The 15,930-nt window shown below is 54.8% G+C and overlaps 1 protein-coding gene across 4 annotated transcripts; it reads left to right on the top strand.

The window, feature by feature from the left end:
• Positions 1 to 249: 249 nt before the first annotated feature.
• Positions 250 to 15,393, top strand: NPR1 (natriuretic peptide receptor 1). 4 transcript variants are annotated; one of them, XM_017857495.1, is made up of 22 exons: positions 250 to 1,274; positions 1,950 to 2,149; positions 2,631 to 2,744; positions 3,151 to 3,286; positions 3,948 to 4,039; positions 4,821 to 4,956; positions 5,185 to 5,269; positions 6,432 to 6,552; positions 7,263 to 7,337; positions 7,580 to 7,657; positions 8,102 to 8,206; positions 8,471 to 8,542; positions 8,655 to 8,811; positions 9,088 to 9,243; positions 9,510 to 9,678; positions 10,411 to 10,557; positions 10,646 to 10,769; positions 10,924 to 10,992; positions 11,278 to 11,452; positions 11,751 to 11,849; positions 14,505 to 14,596; positions 14,753 to 15,393. In XM_017857495.1, the coding sequence occupies exons 1-22, from the start codon at positions 554 to 556 to the stop codon at positions 14,813 to 14,815; spliced, it is 3,186 nt and encodes a 1,061-aa protein (XP_017712984.1). In that variant the 5' UTR covers positions 250 to 553; the 3' UTR covers positions 14,816 to 15,393. The 4 variants fall into 4 exon arrangements, with proteins under 4 accessions (XP_017712984.1, XP_017712986.1, XP_017712983.1 ...); XM_017857494.1 differs by having other exon boundaries at positions 532 to 1,274; positions 9,510 to 9,687; XM_017857497.1 differs by lacking the exon at positions 7,580 to 7,657.
• The last annotated feature ends 537 nt before the right edge of the window (positions 15,394 to 15,930 follow it).

Raw genomic sequence — 15,930 nt, forward strand, 5'->3', positions numbered from 1 at the left:
GTCTGGGAGGGGAAGCGGCTGGGAGGGAGGGTTCGGAGCTTGGCTCGGGTCCTCCACGGTTCCCTCCGGATAGCCGAAGACTTGGGCCGGCCGGACGCCCCTTCTGGCACACTCCCTGGGGCAGGCGCACACGCACGCTACAAACACACACTCCTCTCCTCCCTCGCGCGCCCTCTCCCATCCTTCTTCACGAAGCGCTCGCTCGCACCCTTTCTTTCTCTCTCTCTCTCGCTCTCTCTCTCGCTCGCTCTCTCTCTCTCTAACACGCACGCACACGCCCAGTTGTTCACACTCGGGTCCTCTCCGGTCCGACGTTCTCCTGGCACCCACCTGCTCCGCGGCGCCCTGCGCGCCCCCCTCCGTTGCGCCCCTTGCGCTCTCGGCCCAGACCGTCGCAGCTACAGGGGGCCTCGAGCCCCGGGGTGAGTGCCCCCGTCCCGCTCCTGCTCCTTCCCATAGGGACGCGCCTGATGCCTGGGACCGGCCGCTGAGCCGGAGGGGACCGAGAAGGCCATGGTGGGAGCGCTTGCCCGCTGCGGTGCCCGCTGAAACCATGCCGGGGCCCCGGCGCCCCGCCGGCTCCCGCCTGCGCCTGCTCCTGCTCCTGCTGCTGCCGCCGCTGCTGCTGCTGCTCCGGGGCAGCCACGCGGGCAACCTGACGGTAGCCGTGGTACTGCCGCTGGCCAATACCTCGTACCCATGGTCGTGGGCGCGCGTGGGACCCGCCGTGGAGCTGGCCCTGGCCCGGGTGAAGGCGCGCCCCGACTTGCTGCCGGGCTGGACGGTCCGCACAGTGCTGGGCAGCAGCGAGAACGCGCTGGGCGTCTGCTCTGACACCGCAGCGCCCCTGGCCGCGGTGGACCTCAAGTGGGAGCACAACCCCGCCGCGTTCCTGGGCCCCGGCTGCGTGTACGCCGCCGCCCCGGTGGGGCGCTTCACCGCGCACTGGCGGGTCCCGCTGCTGACCGCCGGCGCCCCGGCGCTGGGCTTCGGTGTCAAGGACGAGTTTGCGCTGACCACCCGCGCAGGGCCCAGCTACGCCAAGCTGGGGGACTTCGTGGCGGCGCTGCACCGACGGCTGGGCTGGGAGCGCCAAGCGCTCATGCTCTACGCTTACCGGCCGGGTGACGAAGAACACTGCTTCTTCCTTGTGGAGGGGTTGTTCATGCGGGTCCGCGACCGCCTCAATATTACGGTGGACCACCTGGAGTTCGCCGAGGACGACCTCAGCCACTACACCAGGCTGCTGCGGACCATGCCGCGCAAAGGCCGAGGTGAGACGCTGGCACACCCCGTCCCGCCGCTTAGCTGCAAGGCTTCCCCTCTGACCCGCCGGAGGCATCGGGACTTCCTCTCTTGTCTGGGGGTACTCTTCTTTCTCCTCGCCGTTCATTCCACTCTCAGCTCCCCGGCCCTTTCTACAGCTGAGTTTCCATTTCCCTCTCTTCTTCCGCCACCCTCACCACATCTCTATCCTCTCACCTCTTCGACCCCCACTCACTCCCTCCCACCCTAGTACAGCTCGGTTCCGGTCCCTTTTTTCCTCCCGCATTTTCTCTCCTCCCTATAGCCTTCTCCCCTCTTTCATCCTCTCTTCCCATTGCTCCTCATCTCCTCTCTTCTCCCCCTCCCTCACTCCTCTCGCCCTCCTGGCCCCACCCTTCTCCACCTTCAGCTCCTCTATCCCGCTCTCCCTACCTGTTCCTTCCTCGCTTCCGCCCCCTCCTGCCCTCTTTCCTCCCCGCCCCACCCCACGCCCCGCCTCTCCTTCCACCCTTCGTCTATCTCCTGCTGTGGCCTAGGCTGAGCCGGGAGTTACCACTTAACTCTCACTGGGTCTCTCCTGCCCCCATCTCTAAACTTCCTCCCCTGGATGCCCCAGCTTTCCTACTCCTGTCTCTCCCGCAGTACCTAGGCTTCTCCCTCTGACTCCCCGTCTTTTTCTCCAGTTATCTACATCTGCAGCTCCCCTGACGCCTTCAGAACCCTGATGCTCCTGGCCTTGGAAGCTGGCTTGTGTGGGGAGGACTACGTTTTCTTCCACCTGGATATCTTTGGACAAAGCCTGCAAGGTGGACAGGGCCCTGCTCCCCGCAGGCCCTGGGAGAGAGGGGATGGACAGGATGTCAGTGCCCGCCAGGCCTTTCAAGTGAGTACCTAGGTTTGAAGCCCAGGCTGTCCCAGGTTGTGGCATATAATTTCTGGGCACTGTGGCCCTCAGCGTCTGAAAGAATTCCAGAAAAGAGGTTTTTTGTCTGTTTGTTTCTTTATGCACTCCTGGTAACTCACAGAACAGAAAAGAGGTTGGTGATGCTCACTGGGAATTAAGCAATGAAGGGCAGGGGACTGCACAGGGGCGCTTTGGCACCAGCAGGCTAAAAAGATAAGAACATGGCTTGAGGCGGGAGGAGGATAAAGTCCCACAGCCTGGACAGGACTTGGAGAAGCCATCCCATTGGATCCCCTGCTTTGGAGTGGGCATCACTTCATGCAGGGCATAGGGTCCAATTTGACCTTGAGCTAAGCAGAGATGCAGCTCTGGGAGCTGGGCTCCCGACTGTTGGGGCCCCACAGTACTGGGGGACAGAGTCAGCTCCCAACTCTCCGCTCCCCACTGACACCTTCCTCAGGCTGCCAAAATCATTACATATAAAGAGCCAGATAATCCCGAGTACTTGGAATTCCTGAAGCAGCTAAAACACCTGGCTCGTGAGCAGTTCAACTTCACCATGGAGGATGGCCTGGTAAGAAGGGGTCCCGGGACCCTCCAGCGTGGACCTCCAGCCCCCACTCCACGACCTTCTGCCAGCCTCCATCCTTCCCTATTCCCAGTTCTCCCCTTCCCTCCCTTCCCATTGTTCCATGTCTCTCAAGATGATGGAGGAGGACACTGGCAAGTTCAGCCTCTGAAACTCAGGTCATCATCAGTAATATGGAGACGATACATCCTGCCCTGTCTACCTAGCAGGATTCAGGACGTGATGCTAATCCAAAGGCGTCATTTAAATAGTAAAATCTCCCTGTGATGTAGCGGTGTTATTTTCTCCCATCCTCTTCCAAAATCCCAGTGCCTCTCGTTCCCTTCCCCACAGCTCTCACCTCCATACCCTTCATACGCCCACCCCAGCCAACCTCTATTTGCCCCTACAGGTGAACACCATCCCAGCATCCTTCCACGATGGGCTCCTGCTCTATATCCAGGCAGTGACGGAGACTCTGGCACATGGGGGAACTGTTACTGATGGGGAGAACATCACTCAGCGGATGTGGAACCGAAGCTTTCAAGGTCAGGGCCTGGAGGTGGTTGGAATGGGCTGCCTTGGGAGATGAATCCCAGGTGCCCAGTATCAAGCCATGAGAAGCCTATTGCCCTGCAGCACAGTTACCTATGCACACCAGCCCTTTCCTCCACAGCTTTTTTTCAGGCCCATCCCTCAGAAGTCCTACTAAGTGTCCAATCTCAATCATCCCTGCTGGGCACTGAATTCTTTTACCTTTTTTTGTTGTTGTTGTTGAGATGGAGTCTCACTCTGTCCCCAAAACTGGAGGGCAGTGGTGCAATCTCAACTCGCTTCAACCTCCGCCTCCCAGGTTCAAGCGATTCTCCTCCCTCAGCCTCTTGAGTAGCTGGGATTACAGGTGCCCTCCACCAATGCCTGTCTAATTTTTTTTTTCTTTTTTTTTTTTTAAGTAGAGATAGGGTTTCACCACGTTGGTCAGGCTGGTCTTGAGCTCCTGACCTCAGGTGATCTGCCTGCCTCAGCCTCCCAAAGTGCTGGGATTATAAGTGTGAGCCACAGTGCCCAGCCCTTTTACCATTTACTATCATTCTGTATACACATATGTTTGGAAGGTAAGACAAAAAAGATTAGAGGATGAAGAGATGAAGTGGGGCACCCCTGAACTTCCATTCTCTCAAACATAATCATCTTCCCCCATGTCCTCAGGTGTGACAGGATACCTGAAAATTGATAGCAGTGGCGATCGGGAAACAGACTTCTCCCTCTGGGATATGGATCCCGAGACTGGTGCCTTCAGGGTAAGTTTGTGCACCCAGAAGACAGTGCCAATTCCAAATGACATCTCACCCTCCTACTTCCCCCCCACAGCCCTGCCAGGGCACCTGTTTATCCTGTAGCCATTCTACCATGCGTGGACACTTACGAGAGCCCTGGATAAAACAAACCCAGCTCCAGTCTGGGGAAGCCACCAGAATGATAGGGACCCACAGGCATCACACTTGGGGAGCCCCATGCCTGAGGAAGGAGCACAACCCTGCCCTCGGGGAGCTCCGAAAGGAGGCAGCAGGACCACCTCCCAGCAGAGACAGGGCAGTGAAGGACGCACATTACATAACCTTGCAAGCGAGTGGGGACAGGAAGGCGCTGAGGCCAATGGTGGCAAGGGACAGGTCATCCAGAGAAGGCCTCCTGCAAGAGGGGCACATGGACTGGGCCTGGGAATGTAGGCTGAGGTGAACACTACCTTCTGTTTTCTACCAAGAAAATAGGTAGAGAAAAATCAGTGCTTGGTTGGTGCTTCAACCAAGATTATAAACTCCCTGAGTGTAGAGATCGGGTTCTAAATGGAGTTTTCTTTATAAATCCCTTGATAGTTTTCAGGTGTTTCCACTTGAATAATATGTGTGTGGTATGAGGTCCTGTATCCAGTTGCAGCAGGGGCTTGGTAAGCAGGTGACAACCCAGATATATATAGGCTCTGGAAGCAGAGCTGGGGTAGGTGGGAGGTGACACTGCTGCACTGCACAGCAGGCCTTCCCCACAGGCCCTGGCCTAGCCACCACTCCTGCTCTCCCTTAGGTTGTACTGAACTACAATGGGACTTCCCAAGAGCTGGTGGCTGTGTCGGGGCGCAAACTGAACTGGCCCCTGGGGTACCCTCCTCCTGACATCCCCAAATGTGGCTTTGACAACGAAGACCCAGCATGCAACCAAGGTGACTGCCCCTTGCCTTCCAGGCGTCCATCCCGGAGATGCTGCATCCTTCCCCTAAGCACAGTTGAGTAGGTGTTCCTGTCCCATGCTGAGGGCTTCCTGGAGAATGATTCCTGCCTTTTTCTTCCCTTCATCCATCATCCCAGTTCACTGATGGACTATTAGAAAGTTCTTCCTCCTGCTGTCTAACCCAAATCTCTCTTGCTGCAATATGGACTCTCTCTTGCAGATCACCTTTCTACCCTGGAGGTGCTGGCTTTGGTGGGCAGCCTCTCCCTGCTCAGCATTCTGATTGTCTCCTTCTTCATATACAGGTGAGCTGTGATGTGGGGGGCTGAGTGAGGCTGGAGGACCTGGAGAACCAATAGCAGAGGAGGTGGTGGGGACCCAGAGGGAAGAGGGCAGGGGTGAAGGGACAGCAGGGGAAAACTAAGGGAGATGAGGAAGAAAGGAGGCTTAAAAGCCAAAGGAGAGAGAAAGAGAAGGGAATGGTGGGGCGAGGGGAAGAGACAAGGAGAGGAATGGCCAAGGAGAGTCAGAGAGATCCAAGAAGCAGAGAAGTTGATGCGTGACATCATAGGGGTGTAGACTGGTTTCCCTTGCTACTCTTGCAGGCCAGATGGGAAGCAATGTTCTGAACCTTGGGATCATGCACATGTTAGTTGAGAAGGGTGGTGAGCCCTGGTGTGTGCCAGGTGCCCAACCTAGAGTGGAGAAGGGAGCTGAATGAGCCCTGTTACTGCCGTCCAGTGGAGGCTAAAATGAAGTACAGGAGGAGTTAATGATATACGAAAGCAAAGAAGGAGGGGAGAAAATCACTGCTGGTTGAACATAAAATATATGCCAAGCACTTCCATGTATACTATTTCTTTTTTCTTTTTCTTTTTTTTTCTTTTTTTTTTTTTTTTTTTTTTTGAGATGGAGTCTCGCTCTGTCGCCAGACTGGAGTGCAGTGGCATGATGTCGACTCACTGCAACTTCCGCCTCCCAGGTTCAAGCGATTCTCCTGCCTCAGCCTCCCATATAGCTGAGACTGCAGGTGCATGCCACCAAGCTCAGCTAATTTTTGTATTTTTAGTAGAGACAGAGTTTCACCATGTTGGCCAGGATGGTTTCAATCTCTTGACCTCATGATCTGCCCGCCTTGGCCTCCCAAAGTGTTGGGATTACAGTCATGAGCCACCGCGCCTGGCCTCACACACACTTTCTTTTCATTCTTATAATAGTTAAGAATGAAATAGATGTTGAGGCCTCATTCCCAAATAAGGACATTGAGGTGATTCCCCCAAATTCTGCCTCCCCAGTGAGGCAGAATTTCCCCCAGCCATCCTGATTCTCAGTCCAGAGGATATAATTCCCCTCCATCTCTGACCACGCATCATGGTGTGGTCCCACGGCTCTGAGGAGGGGCTGCTGAGCACCCTGCCCTGGGTCAGGGGCTCAGCCACGGGCTCAGATGCAACCTTCTTATCCCAGGAAGATGCAGCTGGAGAAGGAACTGGCCTCGGAGCTGTGGCGGGTGCGCTGGGAGGACGTTGAGCCCAGTAGCCTTGAGAGGCACCTGCGGAGTGCGGGCAGCCGGCTGACCCTGAGCGGGGTAAGAACGCTGGTGTTTGTGTTGGGGGGCAATAAAGGAGAGCTGGGTAGAAGGGGCAGTGCCTGAGGGGTAGGGAAGGGAGCAGGATTCTAGTCCCAGCTCTGCTTTCACTTGCTGTGTGACCTTGAGCGACTCATAGTCCCTCTCTGAGACTGTTTCAGATGAAGATTACAGCTGCAGAGCCTCCCTCACAGGGCTCTTTTAAAGGTCAGAGGAGACAGTACCTGTGAAAACACATTTAGAAAAAAAAAAAGCAAATGAGGAGATTTTATGAGGTAGAACATAAAGCAGGGTGGGCCAGGCACGGTGGCTTACATCTGCAATCCCAGCACATGGGGAGACCGAGGCAGGAGGATTGCTTGTGCCTGGGAGTTCAAGACCAGCCTGGGCAACATAGCAAGACATCGTCTCTACAAATAATACAAAGATTAGCTGGGCATGGTGGCGCATGCCTGTAGTCCCAGCTACTCTGTAGGCTGAGGTGAAAGGATCATCTGAGCCCAGGAGTCTGAGGCGGCAGTGAGCTAGGATAGCACTGCTGCACTTCAGCCTAGACAACACAGCGATACTACATCTCAAAAAAACCCAACAACAAAAAGGGCACAAAGATAAGGCAGGATAAGGCAGTGTAATAAAGACCAGAGCACGAGCAATCAGGGTGCAGACTGGGCCCACCGGTTGACCATTCCTCCTGCTCTCCCTCCTTTCAGAGAGGCTCCAATTACGGTTCCCTGCTAACCACAGAGGGCCAGTTCCAAGTCTTTGCCAAGACAGCATATTATAAGGTGGGCCTGGGGAAAGACCACTGGGCCTTGGGACTGGGGCAGGAGTGTACTCTGATGGAAGACTAGTGGGGGGTTCTGAGGGAAGGAGTAAGCTGTTGGGGAGCAGCAGATGGGGGCCCTGGGGTTGGGCTATTGGGAACAAGTGAGGGTCCTGAGGGCAGGGATGGGCTGTTGGGAGCAGCTGGAATTCCCAGGACATGGGACCATGCTCTTCACAGTGACAGTCTCCATTCCATGCCCAGGGCAACCTCGTGGCTGTGAAACGTGTGAACCGTAAACGCATTGAGCTGACACGAAAAGTCCTGTTTGAACTGAAGCATGTAATGTGGGGAGTGAGGCAGTGGCATGGAGAAGGGGCCCATGGGGACACAAGGGAGACTGGCCAACAGAACTAGTTATGGAGGGACCTCAGGGTACCCCAAGAAAGAGGCAGGGACTGGAGCCCTGGGATGGACCTTCATCTTATGGGTGGGATGGGGGGATCCTAAGCTCGGAGAAGAGACCACTGGAGATAACCTGGAGGAATCTTGAGGGGCCATATGTGATGTCCCTGGGGGAGAGAGAGCTTAGGAGGCAGAGGGAGTAGGAGCAGATTCTGGGGAGGGTGGGCTAAAGGACATGGGTGGGAATCACCAGGGAAGATCCTAGTGACGGTTGCAGAAAATGAATAAGGAGCTAAGAAGAGTGAGGGTCCCTGAGGCTAATGAGCAACTTGGTGAAGAGTGAGGTCTCTGTCAAGCTCCGGATGCTGGTCCCACTTGCAGATGCGGGATGTGCAGAATGAACACCTGACCAGGTTTGTGGGAGCCTGCACCGACCCCCCCAATATCTGCATCCTCACAGAGTACTGTCCCCGTGGGAGCCTGCAGGTGAGGGGGACAAGGGGTGTCAAGAAACCTGGGTTCTAGCCCTGGCTCTCCCCTTGACTGGCCATAAGACCCCAGGCATGCCTCACCCTCTTTCTGACCTTTCTGGTTCCATCTGTAAAATGGGAGTTGGGGGAGGGCAGTGGCACTAGAACCAATCCAAAGTTTTGTCCTGTACTACCAGTTCTCATCAGTAGGACCCTGCACCCTCCTCTAACTCCCAGGGGGGTCTGCAGGGGATTGGTCTGACTCTTATTTCCCCAGTAGGACATTCTGGAGAATGAGAGCATCACCCTGGACTGGATGTTCCGGTACTCGCTCACCAATGACATCGTCAAGGTATGCCCCTAAGCACCTATTGGATGTGTAGGGGAGGGGCCAGGCATGCTTCTCCTGGCCACGGGTGTAGGTCCCACTCATGGCCAAGACCTCTGCCCACTCACGTTTCCAGGGCATGCTGTTTCTACACAATGGGGCTATCTGCTCCCATGGGAACCTCAAGTCATCCAACTGCGTGGTAGATGGGCGCTTTGTGCTCAAGATCACCGACTATGGGCTGGAGAGCTTCAGAGACCTGGACCCAGAGCAAGGACACACCCTTTATGCCAGTGAGCCTCAACTCTTGAACCCTAACACCTGCCCCCAGCACCACCCAGCAGGGAGACTGATGCAAGGCCTCTGATGGGCTTGGGCATGCTTGTCCTGACTCCAGCCTCAATTCATTCACCCATGAAAAGGAAAGCCAGACAAAGTGGTCTCTAAGGCCTCCTCTAGCTCTAACACTCTGTGATGCATCCAGATCAGTTTCTGCCACATCCTTGTTTCCCCCTCACCCCTTAGCTTTGGGCTCCCTCACTCGGTGACCACCGACCTCTGACCCACAGAAAAGCTGTGGACGGCCCCTGAGCTCCTGCGAATGGCTTCGCCCCCTGTGCGGGGCTCCCAGGCTGGTGACATATACAGCTTTGGGATCATCCTTCAGGAGATTGCCCTGAGGAGTGGGGTCTTCCATGTGGAAGGTTTGGACCTCAGCCCCAAAGGTGAGAGGAGCACGCCTTCCTTAAACCCAGCAACAGTCTCAAAGAACCCCAGCCCCAGGGAGAGGGTCCCCTGGCAGCACCACCACATCTTCCTTCTGGAATGGGGCTCAGTCACCACCCTTTGACCCATTGCTGCCAGTGACCAGTCCCCCGCCCCCATGCCTTGGTCTTGGACTTCCCCTGCCATCCCAGCTGGTTGTCCCTGTCTCTCACTAGGCCCTTGGCCTAGTGGCCCCACCCCTCAGCTCCCCTACCCCCCAATACAGAGATCATCGAGCGGGTGACTCGGGGTGAGCAGCCCCCCTTCCGGCCCTCCCTGGCCCTGCAGAGTCACCTGGAGGAGTTGGGACTGCTGATGCAGCGGTGCTGGGCTGAGGACCCACAGGAGAGGCCACCATTCCAGCAGATCCGCCTGACGTTGCGCAAGTTTAATAGGTCCCTGGTGTTAGTCATGGATCCCCCAGGCCCCTCCTCCACAGCCACCATTTACCCAACGCTTCTGGCTCTGGCTTATCCCAGCAGTGGCAGAGGAAGACCACTCACCTCCTCCCTATACATAGTCTGCTCCAGACCACCACAGCCTCATGACCCTCTTCACAAATACAGCATGACTCAGCTGTCCCACAGTCCCCTGCCATTCATACCCCTTCTCTCCACCATTGACACCCCACACCCTTCCTGCCCACTTCCCTCACTGGCCTCTAGACTTCTCGGCAGTGTGTAGAGTAGATGGGCCTCCTGCCTCCTGCCCTGTAGGCTCTTGGCCCTCCATGGGAGCTCCTGCCCCAGCCCTTGATTTCCGTTCCCCATTGTGCCCACCAGGCCCAGTTCCTCCAGACGCACCCTTCTGCGGCCATCACTTTGTCTACAATTGACCCTTGTCATTCTCCACCTTCTCTACCTCCTTCTAACTCACTGGGTTCAACAAAGATGAACAAAATGTCCATATATCTGAAACTTCATACTTGACTTTGGGGTCTCAGAGAGGAATTGAACTTTCTTCCTTCTGTTTTCCCCTGCTCCCCAGTATCCTGCTATGCCCTCAACCCTGAGCCTCTCTAGAGACCCCACTGCAGCCTGAGCCAGGGGAGTGCCTAGGGGTGGGCAGTCCCGGGTAGGCTGTGCTGCTCCTCTCTCACCACCCCCACTGCCACCCCCTGCCCCCAGGGAGCACAGCAGCAACATCCTGGACAACTTGCTGTCCCGCATGGAGCAGTATGCAAACAATCTGGAGGAACTGGTGGAGGAGCGGACCCAGGCGTACCTGGAGGAGAAGCGCAAGGCTGAGGCCCTGCTCTACCAGATTCTGCCTCAGTGAGTGCCTGAGTCTGGGGACCCCCACACAAACAAAGCCACTGTCCCGACACCCCATTCTGATTCTGCACCTGCCCTGACCCCTTAGCTCAGTGGCTGAGCAGCTGAAGCGTGGGGAGACAGTGCAGGCCGAAGCCTTTGACAGCGTTACCATCTACTTCAGTGACATTGTGGGTTTCACAGCGCTGTCAGCGGAGAGCACGCCCATGCAGGTAGGCCAGGGTTCAGCTGCAGGTGCCAGGCAAGCACGCTGGCCTGGTTCAGTGTCTGGATCCCACCAGACCTGCCTTCTGGTTCTGCTTTACCCACCTGACCCCAGGTGGGGTCCCCTACTTCCTGTCTCTCTTAGCTTCTCTTCCCTTCCAGGTGGTGACCCTGCTCAATGACCTGTACACTTGCTTTGATGCTGTCATAGATAACTTTGATGTATACAAGGTGAGGGTGGGAGTGGGGATGGGAAGGGACAGACAGACATGGACAAGGCCAGAAAAAGATGAGGGGTAGGCAGAATGATGTGGAGTCTTAAGAGAGGAGACCAGGGGACACGGGCAGAGACAGTGACACAGGGAGACCCGGGAACAGGTAGAGAACCCATGTGGGATGGGGGATAAGCAAAGACAGATGAGGGTACAGAATGACAGACGCTGCACCCAGTGTGACGGTGTGGCTAGCCGCACAGTTGCAGCCCTCAAGTCCTTCATCCCCTCACCACTCCCACAGGTGGAGACAATTGGTGATGCCTACATGGTGGTGTCGGGGCTCCCTGTGCGGAACGGGCGGCTGCACGCCTGCGAGGTAGCCCGCATGGCCCTGGCTCTGTTGGATGCTGTGCGCTCCTTCCGAATACGCCACCGGCCCCAGGAGCAGCTGCGCTTGCGCATTGGCATCCACACAGGTAAAGCCACTGAAGGTGCAGGCGGGCATCCAGAGACCAAGGCTTCACAAGGGAACTTGTCCCCTGGCCCAGCCCCTCACCCTTTCGTCTCTCTCTCTCTGTCTCTCTCTCTCTCTCTCTCTCTCTCTCTCTCTCTCTCTCTCACACACACACACACACACACACACACACACACACACACACAGCTGGGACCTCAGATCCTGCCTCCTGCCTCTCCTGGATTGTCTACCTACCTCCCTTAACACCCCTCCCTCCCTCACTTGCTGGTGGGCTCTGCTCCTTCCCTTGCTCCTCCCAGGACCCGTGTGTGCTGGAGTGGTGGGACTGAAGATGCCCCGTTACTGTCTCTTTGGAGATACAGTCAACACAGCCTCAAGAATGGAGTCTAATGGGGAAGGTATAGCGCCCCCTTCTAGAGGGAATGGGGAGGGCAGGGTGGCCAAGGGAAATGCCACCCTGGGGCAGCCTGTGCCTGCACAGCCCGTTTCAGCTCCTAGCCCTTTAGCCTCCCAAGTTCCCCTTCTCATAATATAAATAGTTCAACCTGGGCTCATCACCTTGACTGTAATCAGAGACTCAGGTTCCTGCTGCCCCTCTTGTCAAACGATGTAAAAGTATTTCCAGACCAGTGTTGGAGAGTTCCCAGCAGGAATCCTATTTTAAGACCCTCTGTGGGCTGGATACGGTGACTCACACCTGTCATCCCAGCACTTTGGGAGGCCGAGGTGGGTGGATCACCTGAGGTCAGGGGTTCGAGACCAGCCTGACCAATATGATGAAATTCTGTCTCTACTAAAAATACAAAAAACTAGCCAGGCGTGCTGACAGGCGCCTGTAATCCCAGCTACTCGGGAAGCTGAGGCAGGAGAATTGCTTGAACCTGGGAGGCAGAGGTTGTGGTAAGCCAAAATGGCACCATTCACCCCAGCTTGGGCAACAAGAGTGAAACTCTGTCTCGGAAAAAACCCTCTGCTCCACCTTTGATGTGGTAAAGATGGCTTCAGAGCCAGCATACTTGGCTGTGAATCTCAGCTCCACAGCTGGCTGTGTGTCAGTTTGCTATACCTCTCTGAGCCATGGTTTTCCTCATCTGTAAAATGAGGGAAAAAAATCTACCTCACAGGGGTTATGTGAGAAATCCATAAAAAATGTCTACCACATAATTGTCATTTAACTTTTCCAAGCCTTAGCTGATTATTTGTAAAATGATGTCTATCTCAGGATTGCAAGAAGCCTAGCACAAACCCTGGTACCCAGTAGGCACCTAATAAATTCTTGCTCCCACCCGCCCCTTGCTCTTGCCTCCTGTTTATCTTCTGTCCTCCTGCTGTATTCGACACAATTCAATGCAGTAAACATTTATTGAGTGACTACTGAATGCCAGGCCCTTGGATAGTAATATGATCCAGACCCAGAGTTAGCTGAGAAATTCATGTGGACCCCATCTAAACCTTATGGTGAAAGAAAGGCTGCTTGGGAGCCAGTCCTGGGAGCCCAGAGGGATCTAGTTCGGCAGATATTCCCTGGGCACTGTTTTGGGAGCTGTCAGAGTAGAGCCCCTTGCTGAGGTCCAGTCCTCAAGGAGCACATTGCCAGAAATTGTTCAGTATTCTGGGTGCCGGCGAAGCTTGTAATCCTGGCACTTTGGGAGGCCAAGGCAGGCAGATCACTTGAGGCCAGGAGTTGGAGACCAGCCTGGCCAACATGGTGAACTTCCTGTCTCTACTAAAAATACAAAAAATTAGCCAGGCGTGGTGGCGTGTGCCTGTAATCCCAGCTACTCAGGAGGCTGAGACATGGGAATCACTTGAACCCGGGAGGTGGATGTTGCAGTGATTCGAGATTGCACTCCTGGGCAACAGAGCGAGACTGTCTCAAAAAAAAGAAAAGAAAAGAAAGAAACTGTTAAACACAACAAGGCCACTGTGATTGATGCAAACCCCAGAAGTAAGGACGTGAGTTCAGATAGTGGTCAAAGAGAGGGTGTGGCAATATTGGGCCCCACTCCATCACTGACCTCCTCAGCCACTTGGGCAGATCACCCTGGGCCTCAGGTCCTCGGCCACAAAATGAGGGTATAATTTATTAAATCGTGAAAGCAACAATTTACATATTGCTTCTTAGGTAGCATATTCCGTTTGAATACTTTATGGATGTTAAATTTAATCCTCACAACAAGGTTTTGAGATGGGTACTGACACTATCAGCATTTTACAGATTAGGAAAAGGAGCAGAGAGAATTTATATTACATACCCAAGCAAGTATCCAAGCTGAGGTTCATACTGAGGCAGTGCAGGATCCAAAGTGCCAGCTCCTAACCACTATGCTGTGTTGAGCCCAGTGACACTCCAGAGTGCTGTCCAACAGGATGTTCTGCAGTCATGAAAATGCTCTGTATTCTGTGCTGTCCAATGCAGTAGCCTCTAGACACATGTGGCTACTGATCACTGGAAATGTGACGGGTGCAAATGAGGCCCTGATTTTTTTTTTCCTTTGGAGACAGAGTCTCGCTCTGTCGCCCAGGCTGGATGGAGTGCAGGAGCAATCTCGGCTCACTGCAACCTCCACCTCCCAGGTTCCAGTGATTCTCCTGCCTCAGCCTCCCGAGTAGCTGGAATTACAGGTGTGTGCCACCACACCCAGCTAATTTTTGTTTTTAGTAGAGATGGGGTTTCGCCATATTGGCCAGGCTGGTCTTGAACTCCTGGCCTCAAGTGATCCTCCTGCCTCAGCCTCCCAAAGTGCTAGGATTACAGGTGTAAGCCACAGCACCCAGCCTGAATTTTTAACTGTATTTAGTTTAAATTAATTTAAGTTGAAACAGGCACACGTGATTAGTGGCTACTGTATTGGATTACACAGCTCCAGAGTTCTAAATGAGAGGCTAATGTCATGCACTACATGCAGGGAGTGGGGCCGCTCTGAGCTAGAGAGCGAAAAGAGGAAGACGGGGTACCTGTCCACCCCCACAGTCCCTGGTCTCTTTTGCCTCTACTTTCCTGCTCTCCTGTCTCACATTGCTCACCTTCCGTTCTCCCCTGTCCTACCCAGCCCTGAAGATCCACTTGTCTTCTGAGACCAAGGCTGTCCTGGAGGAGTTTGGTGGTTTCGAGCTGGAGCTTCGAGGGGATGTAGAAATGAAGGTAGAGGGGGAAGCCTCTGCCCTTCCCACCTTTTGGGGTCCTAGAAGGAGTTACCCTTCTCAAGCAGCCAACACCACTCCCATCCCTAAGCCTCTCATCTGACTGGGGAAAGGGCATGTGCCACTCCCCAGGCCATCGTCTTCTTTTTCCCTCCAGGGCAAAGGCAAGGTTCGGACCTACTGGCTCCTGGGGGAGCGGGGGAGTAGCACCCGAGGCTGACCTGCCTCCTCTCCTATCCCTCCACACCTCCCTACCCTGTGCCAGAAGCGACAGAGGTGCCAGGTCTCAGCCTCGCCCACAGCAGCCCCATCACCAAAGGATGGAAGTAGTTTGAATAGCTCAGGTGTGCTGACCCCAGTGAAGACACCAGACAGGACCTCTGAGAGGGGACTGGCATGGGGGGATCTCAGAGCTTACAGGCTGAGCCAAGCCCACGGCCATGCACAGGAACACACACACAGGCATATGCACCTGCTCTCCACCTGGACTCAGGCCGGGCTGGGCTGTGGATTCCTGATCCCCTTCCTTCCCCATGCTCTCCTCCCTCAGCCTTGCTACCCTGTGACTTACTGGGAGGAGAAATAGTCACCTGAAGGGGAACATGAAAAGAGACTAGGTGAAGTGAGGGCAGGGGAGCCCACATCTGGGCCTGGCCCACAATACCTGATTCCCCGACCCCCTCCACGCAGCAGTAGACACAGTGCACAGGGGAGAAGAGGGGTGGCGCAGAAGGGTTGGGGGCCTGTATGCCTTGCTTCTACTGTGAGCAGAGACAATTAAAATCTTTATTCCGGTGACAGTGTCTCTTCTTGAGGGAGAGAGGGTTGCCAGAAAACAGTCAGTTCTCCACTCTCTACTTCAAATAAAACTCTCGCTTCTTGTTCTACAAGGGCCTAGAAGAAGAGGTAAAAAAAGACTCGATTCTTAAGCTGGGAATGCAGGCTCTGAGAGTAGTAACAGCCTATGAATTGCCCAGCAGTGCTGCAACTGGTTTAAGGACCCATTTACACCCTTAAGAATTATTATTATTGGCCGAGCACAGTGGCTCATGCCTGTAATCCCAGCACTTTGGGAGGCTGAGGCGGATGGATCACCTGAGATCAGGAGTTCAAAACCAGCCTGGCCAACATGGTGAAACCCCATCTCTACTAAAAATACAAAAATTAGCTGGGTGTGGTGGCATGTGCCTGTAATCCCAGCTACTTGGGAGGCTGAGGCAGGAGAATCACTTGAACCCAGGAGGCAGAGGTTGAAGTGAGCTGAGATGGCACCACCGCACTCCAGCCTGGGCAAAAGAGGGAGACTCTGTCTCAAAAAAAAAAAAAAAAAAAAAA

Source organism: Rhinopithecus bieti, unplaced genomic scaffold, assembly GCF_001698545.2.
Source record: "Rhinopithecus bieti isolate Rb0 unplaced genomic scaffold, ASM169854v2 scaffold_45389, whole genome shotgun sequence".
NCBI classification, from domain to species: Eukaryota; Metazoa; Chordata; class Mammalia; order Primates; family Cercopithecidae; genus Rhinopithecus; species Rhinopithecus bieti.